The 14897-nt window shown below is 41.5% G+C and overlaps 1 protein-coding gene and 1 long non-coding RNA gene across 3 annotated transcripts in view; one reads left to right on the forward strand and one right to left on the reverse strand.

Annotated features, from left to right (window-relative positions):
* Window positions 1–162: 162 nt before the first annotated feature.
* CUNH17orf67 (chromosome unknown C17orf67 homolog) lies at window positions 163–6951 on the forward strand. 2 transcript variants are annotated; one of them, XM_051797961.1, is made up of 5 exons: window positions 163–308; window positions 1615–1865; window positions 2549–2649; window positions 5644–5783; window positions 6434–6951. In XM_051797961.1, exons 2-4 carry the CDS (start codon window positions 1811–1813, stop codon window positions 5758–5760), a joined length of 273 nt encoding a protein of 90 aa, XP_051653921.1. In that variant the 5' UTR covers window positions 163–308; window positions 1615–1810; the 3' UTR covers window positions 5761–5783; window positions 6434–6951. The 2 variants fall into 2 exon arrangements, with proteins under 2 accessions (XP_051653921.1, XP_051653920.1); XM_051797960.1 differs by lacking the exon at window positions 163–308 and adding an exon at window positions 1141–1213.
* A 1355-nt stretch (window positions 6952–8306) lies between these two features.
* LOC127475812 (uncharacterized) overlaps window positions 8307–14897 on the reverse strand; it is a 31270-nt gene continuing 24679 nt past the window's right edge. Inside the window, exons 2-3 of the long non-coding RNA XR_007906345.1 lie at window positions 10436–10528; window positions 8307–8357 (exon numbers count right to left, since the gene is read on the reverse strand). This is a non-coding gene — a long non-coding RNA (uncharacterized LOC127475812). The remainder of the gene's footprint in view (window positions 8358–10435; window positions 10529–14897) is intronic.

A 14897-nucleotide genomic window follows, 5' to 3' on the forward strand; every position in this document is an offset into this window, starting at 1 on the left:
GCCGCTCCCTCGGCCCGCGGAGGTCCCCCCGGCGGGGCAGTGCCGGGGCAGTGCCGGGGCAGTGCCGGGCCCGCGCCGGGCCCGCAGGACACGACGCGGACCGAGCGGCGCCGCGGGACGCGCGGGCGGCGGAAGCGGAAGAAGCGGCGGAGGGCGGTTGCCAGGAGACGGGCGCCGCCCGCCCCGGCCTGTCGCGACATCGGGGATGGCGCCAGGGGGGCTCCAGCACCCGCCACAGTGCGTGACGGAGCGGTTCGGCTCCGGCTCCGCCTGGCCCGGGCCCGAGGCGAAGGCCGAATCACCGCCCTGTTTGTGCCTTGCTTGCCCAACCATAAATGCTCTTCCCCATAATTTCGTTCTGTCGTAGAATCACGGAATCATCAAGGCTGGCAGAGACCTTTAAGATCATCCTGTCACACCGTCCACCACCACTGCCACTGTAACCCCTAAACCACCAAACCACATCGCCCAGCTCCTCGTAAACACCTCCAGGGATGGTGACTCCACCACCTCCCCGGGCAACCTGTTCCAATGCCTGACCACACAAACAGTGACAAATTTTTCTAATGTCTAATCTGAATCTCCCCTGTCTCAGCTTAAGGCCATTTCTGGTCCTCTCACTGCAGGCACGGCAGAAGAGATGGGCCCCCACCTCACTACCCCCTCCTTTGAGGTGGTTGTGGAGAGCAATGAGGTCCCCCGAGTTGTGCCTTTATTGCCCAACATAAATGTTTTCCCCTATAATTTCATTCTGCCCTCATGTGTTTGGCTGTTTCCCCTGCAGCAGTTCTAAGAACAGTGACTGCTGTTAGAACCTACAGGTTTTTGAGCTTTCAAAACAGTATCTTGAGCGATGACATAAATCCATACAATATATAAAAAAATTCTTGAGATTTTAGGGTCTTGGTATCTTAAACCACAAGCTGAAAAATGCAAATGCTCCACAGGTGGGGAATACCCAGGTTTCCAAGAAAAGTCCTGTCAGAAAAGCACATCAGAACAGCCTGACCCCTGAACTGCCCCATCACGACCTCATGCTTCACTCTGGTCAAGCCCTTGTGCCCACAGCACTCACATTTTTAGCTTTTAGATTTTTTTGTCCAACATGGCACTGCCCAGGAGAGCTCCAGACAGTCACATTTCTCAAGGCTGAAACTACCTGTTCACAATGACATTTGTTAACCTTCATCCTTACTTCACACTGTGTTTACTAGTAAGGACATTTATAATCCTATTTTCTACTAGCTTGTCCTGCAAAGAGAGGAATTATGTGAATTTTCACTTGTATGATTCTATTAATTTGGTAAAAAACTCTGCTCTGTTTCTCAGCAGTGATAATTTGGCTTTGCTAGAGTTAAACCCCTTTACTATGTACTTCTCTGCTGGAGTAAAGTTAGAGACAATCTTTGAAAAAGATTTGCAGCTGCCTTTGAGATTAACATTTTGTAATAGGCAATTGTTTCTTTAAAAAACCCTAATATACTTTAGGCACCCAAAACCTTCGCTTGCTGTGCCAAATGTAAGGTGATGTGTTTTATTTTCACAAATCTAAAATACCCAGTGTAACTCCGAAGCCTGAAGCGGAAAAAAGGTCTTCTATTTTATTTCCCCCAGGAACAGAGTTATGCTGAGAATGTGTGTGCAGATAATAGACTAATTCAAACCTTCGGACCAGCTGTTCTCAAAATCATACTATTGCCCAAATTAAAGCATAAACAAACATTTGTGACCCACGTAGCTGCTTCAAATAGGAGGATGCCTTGGTCAGTGTTACTCATTTTGGAACAGACTGAGAGAAAGCAGAATCAAAATGAAGAAGTTTCTTGTTTTTGTCTCCTTTTTGGTCCTGATGACCACTGTTACAGGTAGGAGTCTATATCAGTAAACCTGTGTATGTGTGTAGAGCTGAAGAGCATATAAGTAGCATTAGTTCAACCTTCTATTTTAGTTTTCATTATTCATATATTTTCATATCTTTCACTTTTAGTACTTAACTTTTTATACTGCAGGGTTTCTACTGTTTGATTTTTAACAGTCATGCTGTTATATTTGGTGTTTAACTCTCTGCATCACCACACTGTAGTAATTTGTTGTAAACCCAAAAAGTTTAATTTTAGTAGCTTACTATTTTAATCTTATTTTACCAAGGTCCTGCAAGTGGAATGTTCATTGCAATCTCTCCTTTTCAACATCTAACTCATTACTTTTAAAAAGAATCTTATAAAGCAACACAGAAAAGAACAAAGAGTTGGAAGAGTCACTAATGCCAGTGGTTAGATGGTGCTGTTATAGTTCCTCATTTTATAGTAACATGAATATGTAGACTTTGCTTCCTACTAGTAGAACTAGAGAAAACACAAGTATAAAAATAGTTTAAAATTCCACTCCTATCTCCTGGAATGCAATATCCCCTAGGAAGGGGCTGTAAAGAAAGAACACTTTGTATATAGACAAAAATCAGGTTTGGAGACACTTCATTTTGCAAGTGACAGGTAAAATATTAACTTTTTAATAATTTCAGAACTAATTTCTGCTTTTCTGTCTTTAGACACTTCACCAATTTTGTCTGAAAAAGAGGCCAAACAGCTTCTGAGAACTCGTCGTGAAAGCAGACCGAGAAAAGCTGGTTTCCCTGACGAGCCAATGAGGGTGATTTGACATTTACTATTGAACTACCTTAACTAAAAAAAACCAACACCAAAACCCCCAAAACATTTGTGCTTAGCATTAAGTTTCTACAGATTTAATTCCAAGCAATATGTTATGAGTGTCACCCTTTTCAGCTGCTGAGTTCTCCCATGAAATGTTAAAAAACCCCTTTGCATTCTCTCGGTAAGTGCTCAGGAAATGTTCACTTGCAGAACGTGCAGATTATTTACCACAGCTCAAAAACACCAATTGAATTATCGAGAAGAAAGTGGCTTTTCATTTATAGAAATGTGGATTTCATCAGGTTGTTCCTGAAAAACTAAATAACAGGAAATGTCTTCTGCTTGCGGTACATTCTGCACTGTGGGTAGAGAGGAGATGCAGGTGTCAGTGGTCAGTGTGGAGATTGAGGTAGTTCTCAACTAGCTTTTAAAATCACTTTCATTCACTTATTTATGAGTGCTACAGATAGGATTTTTTTTATGATATCGTAGGAGTTTTTAGTTGCTAGCTCAATGCAACAGCATTGGGTTTGCCTGTGATATCTACACATATTTATTTCTAAACCCCATTACAACAAAAGAAAAAGTAAAAGAATTAAAAGGCCTTCTGTTTTACTTGCTTTGACAAGATGTAACATATAATTCTGCACTTCTCAAGGGTACTTAAGGTATTTTAAAATTACTGCTTGCTCCTTTCCAAAGTAAATAAGCTGAGCTAAAATTACATGGTTCTGAAGAGGCAAACCCCACAGAAGCCAGAAGCACCAACGGACTGTGAGTGTGTGACGAGTGCAAGGGGCTCAGTTTGGCAGGGTACTGAACATCTCTGAACTCTGTAAGACATGAGGAGCACTAGAGACCTTGAGGATTGAGCTCAGACTGTGCCAGGACTGTGGAGACAGCTCCTGGTTTTCCCCTTCCAGTGGGTATTGTACACCAGCCAAAAAGAATCCACCTGGCCATGCACCACTGTGGATGGACACGCTGTTTGTCAGGTGTGACACCACGACAAATCAAAGCTGTCACAAGGATGTTGCTCCACACTTGTTAACAGCCTTGTACACTGAGGATTGCACAACAGAGCCAAAACTCACAAGGCTTCACTGCTACCCACAACACTCAGGACGGGGTTGGTTTCTAAGCTGTTGTTAAATGAGCCCTGCAGTTTTTGCAAATTAGCAGGAATACAGCTCCCATCTGTGCTCATGCTTAATATACCACCAGGATTAATGTTATATAGTAAATATAGCACATATTGAATACAAAGTAAATAAAGCAGTAGAACAGTTGGGTTGAGGTAAATCCTGTATTGCAAGAAGTTACAAGCAGACATGCAACATTTAGTCTATGGTTTAGTTTTAGGGAGTCCTGTGAGGAGCAGGGAGTTGGACTTGATGATCCCTATGGGTTCCTTCCCACTCTAGACACTCTATGAGTCTATGACATTGTGTGGAGACAGAAGGGAGCCAGGGCTAGAGAAATGTTGTATCACTGACTCAGCTGTTCTGTCCTTGCCACTCAATTCCTACTCAATTAGGAGCAAACACTTGTTGAGGAATTCCAACCTTCTTTTTATTTTTTTTTCCAGACAGCAAAGTTGACCTTCTGTAAGAAAACCCAAACATAAGAGTGTTTGTTTTGCTCACTAATTGTCAAGGTTTTCAGTAGCAAAGGAAACATCTTCTGGTAAAAAGCCAACCCTTGCTGCCATGTGGAAAATGGAGATTGTCCCTTGTGAGTGAAGGTGCAAGGCTGCTGCATCCCTGTGCACAGTTCTACCACTGGCTCAAGGAGAAAAACTGATTTTGTATGGATGCTTTGTAGCAGAATGAAATGATTTCTGGGATGAACCCACCTCTGTTCATCTATTTTAAGCAAAAGCTGTTTGTACTAGGCCAGATCGTGCTGAGCTGGGGAATGTAATTTGCAATTCTTTGTGACACTCTTTGACTTCCACAGTGCTGCTGGAGTCAAAAACCTGTTCAGTTACAGACAGCAAGACCTGCCCCCTTTGTTTATTACAAAAATGTAATTTATGTTGTCAGCATGTTTTAATCTTACTTTAACTGAGATCCTGCTTTTTATAACGTGGCCTCTTCTCAGTCATACAGTTCTGTTCTCTGCCAGTTCCTAATGCAGTCTCTCACCAGGGACTTGAGCCAAGTCTCCCTGTGCTGAGGAGAGAAAGCCCAGTAAAAGGCAGGAATCTAATGCTGCCTGCTGGCACCCAGGGTACCCACCCTCTGCTCAGCACAAAGAGCAGGGAGCTGAATGACAGCAGGAATACTTGGCCAGTGCAAAGCGTTTAGGCTACAGCTTCCATTCCAACAGTGCCTGCTGTGCAAAGCAATGGGGTGTATTTGGAATAAATGTATCTACTGTTCACAAAGCATGATCCCACATGCACTGGGACTGGGGCTTTTTAAAAGTAAATTTTGTTCCTGAAGGAGGTCAAGTTTTTGATACACTTTACTTTGGTAATTTGTTGCTTAGACCAAACCCTCTCCTTATAAAGTGGTATGGGAAATTCACATTATTTTATTTATCACAGAAAGACCAGTCAGCAATGATGTGTGCTACCCTCCTAGAACCCTTCAGAGTTCTGCCACATGATCCTACAAGGGGTTAATGTTCTTTAATCAGCAGGAATCAATTTTCAAAAGAGGCTACAACAGACCTATCTGTGAGAATCCTCTGTGCCCTCAGGACCAAGAGAGGCTTCTGTGTTGATATGCAAATGAGAAATGTGTATGTAGACTTCCAAATTTATGAATATTGTTGTAAAATTCTTGCTTGCCACCTTTACTGATCTGGATGATGATGTCATTCATTAAATATTGCTAGCTTGGGGCAAGCTGACTAGCAAGCCTATTTCACTATATTTGATTATTTTAAGAGGTAAATGAATTGCTCTTACATAAGCTGTAAAATTGGCCTGACATTAGAATGGAGTGATTACATAACGAAATTACTTCTTCTTTTCTTTAAATAGGAGTATATGCTTTATCTCCAGCGCTTGGAGCAGAGATCAGAAGAACAATTCCTTGAACACTGGCTGAATCCACATTGTCTCCCCCACTGCAACAGGGATCTAGTGCATCCAATCTAATGCTTTTGCCTACCCTGCAATTGGTATATATATTTCTTCTACAGTGCATACTTATTTTATATATATATATATATATAACATATATTTGGACATTTCTATGACAGGAGAAGCCTTCCTGCGTTCTTTAAAATTTGTCAACTGGCATAAATTTGAATCACTGCCACAACAGTGATTCTATATCACTCCCAGTAAACTTTTTAACATAAAAGTTGCAGATTTAGCTCCATGTTTTCAAAAGCTTTTAAGCAGGAGAATACAGAGATGGTGTCTGTCAGGGCTGATCTGTTTCAAGAGACAGAAAGTTCGTCTGCTTAAAATTCTGCTATTTGTACATACCTAAATACCTTTAAAAATCTGGGTGTTGTGGTAGACTTCAATGGAGTTATGCTAATCCACAACAAGCCAAAGGTCTGAAACTTATTTAAAAACAAAATCATAAAATTCTCAAACCTCAACCTTAGGAGGTAAGCTGGCAGTTTTCAAAAAATCTTCCAGCTGAGGCACAGTTGAGAGCTGGCTCACTTAGCTACAGGAATTCTGCACAGCAGCTTCTCACAGGCCACTGTGAAGAATTCATGTTAGAAAAGTGCTTAAATGATTTGAAGTCCTTTAGATGTTATTAGTATGGCCAATGTCAGAATGGCTTTTAATTATATTTTGGTTTTTTCTGCAGATCTCCATGGGCACATGGATTTATACTATGACTGTGTTAAGGAGGAAGAGATTATTCCTGCATTGGCTACATGCTCATTGTAGAGCTGAATCTCTTTGCAATACAGTGCAATCCTAGTGATAGAGCAAAACTTCCAGCTACAAGTGGTTACATATGTTATAGACCACCATATATTTTCTACCAGTAATGATTGCATACATGAATAAATGAACAAAGGGTTTTGCCCAGTTTCTGAGTTATGGGCAAGAATAAATCCCTGATTAGTCCTTTAAAGGGCACAGCTTTAGACTGTCTGAAGCAAGAGGAACTTAGAGGGAGAGGTCCATAGAAAATGGGAGAATATCAACATGAAGAGGCAGCCAACTTTCTGGATTTTGGAGGAATCCTTAATTACAGTTTTCTAGGTTAAATAGCAATATTGCATGAAGACATAACATTTACACAACACTGTGTTTAATTGCCTGATGAGTATTTCATGTATTGTTTCATAATAAAAGCTTGGCTCAATTCCATTTTCAAATGATTTTGTTACCTTAGTCTTCCATACTATTTGCTGACAAAAATCACTGGAAGTGAGGTTCAGTATTGTGAGGTACTAAGGAAACATCAGAGGACTTTTTAGGATCAGCAGCTGGGAAGCACTACAGTGCAGTCTAACAATTTTGTACTTCTCTGCATAACTATCCATCCCTTTCCTCTAGAATTCTGCCAGGAGGGGTTACATGTATCCAGCCAACCCTTTCCTGCCTGTGTGCCTCTATAACCTGTGCCTTGGAACAGAATGTCTTGTACACTCAGATGGCAAATATGTGATATCTGCAAAACTACATGAAAAGTTTCTTGATGGCTCTTACACGACTGTTATGATCTGTAAAGGCAAGAGAATTAGTTATGAATGGACCAAAGTAACTTTCAGAGCTCCTCATTGCAGTCACTCAAAGAGCCTGAGGACTGGTAGCAAAATAAAACACATTTTTATGAAGATATATAAGGTAATTACTGCTACAGAGCTTTTGATAGGCTGGAATGGATCAACAGTCCTTCCACTATACTTTCTTCCAGTAAGAGAACTCCCTTAGATGACTCCAAGGAAATAATTTAAATCTCAAAGCATCAAAGACTTGCTTTCCCCTACTGCCAAGATAAATCTTAGATTAAATCTGGGAGTGTAAAAAAGCATAATCAGGCTGCTATTGTGGGCTTCATTCATAATACTCACAATACACAGATCTAAATTTGCATATCTCTTTGAGTTAAAGTCATTAGGTGAAATCCTGGCTCTGTTTTTACTTGCACAATGAAAAATTCATGCTGATGCCAATTATGCCAACTTTCACCCTGTGAAAGTCAACTTTCAATTACTTCTTTGAAATAAAAGAACTCCCATCTAGTTATATTCAATCATTTGTTAGATAACTGGTAAGGTTAAATAGGAGCTTCTAGGCCAACCTCAGTAACACTGAGCTAATCCTAAAACAAACATGTGGAATGGAGACTGTTTATTGTTTTAAAATTTGCTTTTTCACACCAGGGCTGAAGGATCTCATATAGGCAACTCAAAAGAAAAGTTAAGTATTATTAAATCTAATGAATAAGGAGAAAACTAAAAACATAGAAAGGTGAAGTACTTCCAGGTCAATGATCCATGTTCTCTCCCACTTCAAAAGGGAAGATATTATGGTATAGTGTTAATAGTCTTTAGCCCACTCAACTAGTCAATGGGCAAAAGAGGCAACTCATATTTGCATTCAGGTTCAAATCAAAACCATTACCAGTGTTTCTAGAATGCCAGAATTTAAGCTTCTTTACAAAAGCAGAGTCTCTCTTGAATGTATCTACACTTCCCTTCTACTTTAGAACTGACCATTGAAGAACCTCCTGGTCCATCAAGGCAAGAAAATCAGCAGACACCATATAGGAAAGTCTGAAACACAGGGGGAAAAAAAGTGTAAAGAAAAAGAGAGAGAACAGAAAATTTTGAAATTAAAAATAAAAAATCCCTAGACTGGATTCTCTGGAATCCTGTGATCACGAAGAACATAGCCAAGATATTGCCTTTTAAGACATCCAGCTTTTCTGATAGATTTAAGAAGCCAAGTCTTCCATTCATACAAATTAATTTGGGCCTTGCAAGTAAACACAGAAACACCCTTCAGCCTCCCCGAGAGGCAGCCAAAGAAGAGGAGGAGGCCAGCCCAGCCCAGCCCAGCCCAGAAGACTTTCCTAAGTTTGCTCAGCACTGGCAAACTCTGAAGGCTAAAGAGAGAGTGAAGGTGTGAGTGTGTCTGCTTTAGGCTGTTGCCATGGATGTGGCAAACCCCTCATCCTGCTTATTATACACTTCTGCATGTCCATAACACACACAGAGTGTTTTACACATAATTCAGTGGACTAATAAGAGAACAGGATCATAGGATCAGGTATAAATAAATTAGCTCATTTATTATGACTCAGCAGTGAAGAAACTTATACATGATTAGCATAAAAAGTAAACACTGCATAAATATTATACTTAGTTATAGCTACAGAAATGGTGTAATGAAGCTTTGTTTCAGAGTCCTTCAGTGTGATTTTATTCTCTCAGATCTTTCCTTCAAGGCTGTGCTGGAAATCATCTGAAGTTGAACTAGGTTGAGCATGTTCAAGGATTAGTTGGAGGTTTATTTTTGTCCATGCCTAAAATCTTGGGGGATAATGCTGGACTTTTATACATGCATGCAAACCATTAGTTTTCCTACTGGGTGAAGATTTATGATAATCTATATCATATTAAGATATAATAATTCATAATTAGAATTTGCCTGTGGAAGCCACGAGAGGGCTTAATATAAATGAAATAGGAACAGAAGTGTCCTGAAAGTTGTATACTGAAGGTGGGAAAGCTGGAAAAACAGTTGATTTCCAAACGCTTTTAAAGGAAAGGATTACAAAAAGGCTTGGGAAAACCTTTCATCCACGGAAGTGAGAAAGATAACCATTAGCTGCAATTGCTGACTTGCTCCATATCCAGGGCCTGCTGCCTTCCCTCAGCTGAGGACCTGCCCACTAGATGCCACTGTTTCTGCACATATTCGGCATCACAGCCCCCAGTGACTCAAAACACCTCATCCCTCCTTCTCCCCCTCGCTATTTTACTCCGTTGCTTAAAATGTTCAGCTCAGATGATTGAAATGCAAAGTCACCTCTAAACCATAAAAAAAAAGACCCTCAGCAAATGGCTGATTTTTTTTCCCCTTTTGGATCACAGGCTGTGAATGTGGGTGTGAGTGTGGTGTCTGCCTGGCTACCTGCTTGGGTTTAATTATGCCATAGAAAGAAATGGAGAGAGCTCCTGCACAGCACACTGTAGTGGCTTGTGACTTTTTACTGTTTGCCATTCAAATACAGATCCTAAGAAAGGATTTTGTGTGTTTGCAGAAGCTCTTCCCTCTCAGAGCAGGTTCCATCTGATCTATTTTCAGCTACCCCAAAGGTAAGCTGCAGATTAACACATCAGGAGAAGCATCACTCTTCAAGGCATGGTGTTATCTTCCTACATTTATTATCTTTACCAGCGTGAGGGACTGTGATTTAGGTGTTGTACAAACCTGTACTGAAAAAGCAGACTGTGCCCAGAGCCTGAAATGCAGTGCCTCTCAATAAAGAGCAAATAAATAATATCAACTCTAATTTAAACACGCAACAATTCAATGAAAAAACACAAAGGCTGGAATTTCTGAAAGCATCAACTTCTTCAGCAAGGCCAAGACCAAAAGGTTTTATCACAGACAGATAAATAGGACACAAAGTAGTTACACTAATGCCACTAAGCACTTTGGCAGCTCAAATAATTGGCTGTTTCTACCAGACTGCCTTACCTTGGAGAAGAACATGCACCAGAAGTACTAATTTACTAAGATTGGAATTTCCAGGAAGCTCACTGAAAGAAGGTCAATCACTTGCTTCATTTGAAATTCACTTTCCTAGCGGTGAAGGTAATGGAAAATGCAAGACTAAACTTACCAGTCTGCAGTTTAGGTGATTCAGTGTTTGCCTGCTTCTCAGGGAGGCTGAGCAGGTGAGCCTATTCTTCCACCCACAACAGTTGGGGCATTTCTGAAACATGAACATGAAATATAATTAGAAAGCAAATGCCCATAACCATCTGAAATGAAACGATGGAATAATATATATGGAAATGTTTCCCTGCAGTACTCCAGGGCTTTTTTTTTTTTCCCAATAGTTCCAGCTTTGTTTCAACTGTCAGAATGTTGTTTTGAATGAAGACTTCTGTTATTGTCAGTGAATGAATGCACTTCTGAAGCAGTGGAGTGAAACTGGATGGATTGAATGTGATCACTGCAGCAGGAACTTAGTTTAGTTTCTCAGTAAAAACTTATTTTTTAATGACTAAAGAGATCAGAGTGGACTTTAGAAGGTTATCTGAGCCTTTTATGGTCTACAAAGAGTAGAAAACCCTGTGAGAACTGTGTGTCTTGAGATTTCTGGTATGTGATTAGAAATGCTGAGTGATCTGTCTCCTATCTGGCATTTTAATCCTTTTTCAGGTCTGGGGGCAAAGCTGTGTACCAAAATGAAAAACAGTAAAAAGCAGAAAAGGTTCAATGAACTCTGAGCTTATAAAACTATCCTTATTCCATCAAAGTAGCATGGCCAGCCCAGTGTAAGCTCAACATGAAACCAAAAGTTTGGAGCCCTATGATTATTCCAAATCTCAAGCTCATCTTGGTACTTCCTGTCTGTTTTTTTTTTAAGAGATCATCAGCTGAAGTGCATTTCTTTTCCAGTTTGTGGGCATTTGGGTCTAAGGATCCATTTGGGTATCTCTCTAAGTAACACAAGCATCATGAACATACATTTATTGAACTGAGCGAGCCAACCTTCAGTACAGGAGATTGCCCAGAGTAATTTATATTTAGGTACTCAATATTTGAGTGCATTTCAGCGATACACAAAGTTTTGCTAAGATCAAATCTATAGCACCAGAGGAGGCTTGGGTGGTGGATTGTTAATATTTGGTATTTTACATAAGGGTCTGCAGAAAAAAAATTCCCCTTCTTCTCCATTTACCAGTTGATGCTTTAGAGGTGCTCATGGAAAGAGAGAAAAATGCCTTTATTTCACATTGCACAGCTGTTGCACTGCTCCATGTGCATCGACCTCTTTGCTGCTGAAGCCACAAGCCACATTCTGTCCTGAGCAGGTCTGAAGTGAACAGCAGGACACACACGTGCCCAGAACAACCCAGCTGAGCAGAAGGAGAAATGGATTCCAGCTCTGGGCTGCACACAGTAAATCACCAGCACAGAGAGGGAAGCACAGGGACATCAGAAATACCAAAACGTGCTTTTTTAGAACATGAGTCCTTAAACAAGATAGGAAAATATATGAAATGACAGCAAGGTCCTTAACTGTTGCTCCAGTTTAAGCCCACATATGTGCCTCATTTATTTTCAACCATGCTCTTCTGCTACCTCTATCCTGCAAGGGATGGATACAGGACATTATCAGTGGAGAAGGACTACAAAAGATGGTAGACTTTTATTACCTACTGCACTTTTTGGTAGCTTCCTTTTATTTTTGGAATTCAGTTACAAAAGTGCCTAATGTCCCCTGTTAAAACTCAACTCCTGTTACAGCACACAGCGTGCAAACATCTCCCCACATAATGCTGCTGTGTTTTATGTAGCCAAACTCACTAACTCAGGGCTGCAAAGGCTGTTGGGGACAGAGTTGATGAGATGTTGCAAGCAGTTGTAGTGGTTACTGAAAATCGGGGAGATCAGCATTTACCATAACATTATCATTCAGACATTGTTCACTTCATTTGCCTCCTGAGCAGAGTTTACTACCTCCAAAGCTCCCCTCCTGGTCTCAGCTGCTATCACACAGACAATGCATGCCACTGCCCACACTGATTGGTATTAGGCTGGGGTACTTAGGAACTGTAAATACATCACCTTGACTGTCCTAAAATTATTAGGGTGGAATAATGAGCTGCACTCCCTGAGGAAACCAGTAAATAAAGTAGCTTAATTCTTTCTAGAGTTTGCATTTAGCTAAAAAGCTGTATAACTATATATTATTCTTTATTAAGAGTCACACTTTCAATAGAAGCTCATGCTAAAATTGAAGATTTAATGCTTCCAGAAATGCAAGCTCACCTTAAGAAACTGCACTGCTCAGCCTCCTCAAACCCAGGAATAAGGCAGTCTGCATGGATGTGGGCATGGAAAATGTCTCCAAATTTTATATGAGGAAAATAGAATCCACTATTCTAAAAGGAGTATCATAAAGTTTGATGTGCCTATTTCAAAAGCATTTGGAACAGATATTCCCTCTCTGACCAGACAGAAATGTCTTTGCTTCCAGCTCTAATGCCAACTCCAGGGAAAATTAAAAAAAGGAATTGCACTTTCTGGCATTTTTTAGCACATGGGGCAAAGCTGGAAGGAGTCCAAGTGGGAAGAAAGCTGAGGGGGGTGTGATGGGAGGGAGCTGGGGCTGGAACAGCAGACCTTGGGCTGTGTTTTGATTGAATCAGGTGAGGCCAGCAGGGACAAACACTGGGCTGGTTTCTGAGAGCAGAGAGCCCCATCTATGCTCTGTGTGGAAACTGTCCCAGCTTTGCTCTTTGATCCTTCAGCTTAATTCAATCCAGGGGCAAATCAGAGTGAAACTGGGTGTGTGGAGGTGCAGGTGTGCACGTATATTGGGGGGATGGAGGGATGGAGACAATGGGCAATTGGTGCTGTCCCTCTTCCCAGCACGTAACATCCCCGAGCCAGCTCCCACTCCTGGCACACCTTCCCAGGGCCCAGGTTTGACAATCAGAGGGACTTTTTTATCAAACCCAAGTGCTTATGGAAGCAGAGGTTTCAGTTACAAGAGCTGCTCTTTGGGATGCCTGATTCCCCTGTGATGTTGCAGACTCACGAGCTGGTTACCAGGGGCTGCAGTCACCCGTGGACCTGCTTGCTCTGGGGCTGCCCAGCACTGGCAGTCAGGCAGCACATCCCCCAGGCTGTCAGTCGGGCTGTCAGTCAGTCTGTCAGTCCAGCAGCACTGCCTGCTCACCTCAGAACAGTGTGAAGCCATCACATCACAGGATGGCTGTAGCCCTGCCTGGCTCGTGTCACTGCAGAAGCTGAAACACTGAGCAGGTCTGAGCAAAGATCTGCTCAAACCTACAGATGAACCCAAGGCAAGTTTCTGCTGCTGATAACAGGCCAACCCAAACCTGCCATGGGACAAACACTTCCACAGCAAGACTGTACCAGACCCAGAGCAGCCCAGGGCAGCCCAAAGTGCTTCTTTCTGCCGTGCTCTGAGGATCCCCTGGCCCACAGTGGTGGTGTCTGAGGGGTTACAGTTGGCTCAGTCCTCTCACACTGATCCAGAGCTATTGTCCTGCGCTGGCTGAGAAGAATTCTTCCCATCTCCCAAGAGGGAGACTGAAGACACCAAGGGTGTGCCTTCCCACTGCCTTTGGTCACCAACAGGATGTTACCCCTCTGCTGAAGCCCCTGAACTGTGGTCCAAGAGTCCCCAAGAAAAGACCTACAAAAATGGATAGTATGGCAATCACTGCTTTAGTGCACATCATGAAAAATGAGACTCCAACACAGATTCTGTCTAAATAGAAATTGCTTTTTCCTGTCCCTAGATTGAGTCTCTCAGGATTATACACAAATGCCAGAAGGCTGCTGCAAAGAAAACCCAGAACACTGAGTCTGTTGGCCTTTTTTGCCTAGTGGAGAAGTGTATGTTGTTTTCTTCAGTATGATTCTACTGCAGGAACTGGGAACTGTGCTTAAAAGAAAAGTGGCTATTTTAAACTAATTGAATTTTTAGCTGTGTCTCATGTACTGTGTCCACTTAGCTCCACTGTCTGTGCATCCTTCTTTTGCTTTGATATATGGCAACGATACAGAAATATTGCATTGTGGGGTGGGAAGTGGCTCAGTGGAGGAGGATATAAACCAGATGTGCAAAGTATCCAGTGTGCACTCAATGTACCTCCTGTGACCTGTCTGGAGATGATACAAATACAATCAGTTTGTGAGACAAAGAAATAGAAATTAGCTCCAAGAGCAGAGAGGAAATAAAACAGACTAGAGCAATTCAGAGAATCAGAAATCATTTCAAGCTACCAACAAAAAAAAACTAAAAAAAAAAGAAAATGTGAGGAAGAGCACTTTTTTCCTGAAAATTTGTAAAATAAAAAGGAAGCTAAGAATCTTTCCCTTGTGTTTTGACTAAAACCATGAAGACAATTCTCTGCAAAAAACTTCAGTTTGTTTTGTAGAGTCCCTTGTTAAATGATGTATGATTTATCTGAGACCACAGTTACATAAAGCTGTAAGTCTTATTGTCATCTTCAGTTTTACTCTAACAGTGCAAGTATTTCTCATCACACCAGATTTTACTAGAATGGCAAAAGATGGCAAGTCCTACCAAGCTG

Source organism: Manacus candei, unplaced genomic scaffold, assembly GCF_025592945.1.
Source record: "Manacus candei isolate 608988 ecotype Guabito, Panama unplaced genomic scaffold, ASM2559294v1 h1tg000047l, whole genome shotgun sequence".
Classification (NCBI taxonomy): domain Eukaryota; kingdom Metazoa; phylum Chordata; class Aves; order Passeriformes; family Pipridae; genus Manacus; species Manacus candei.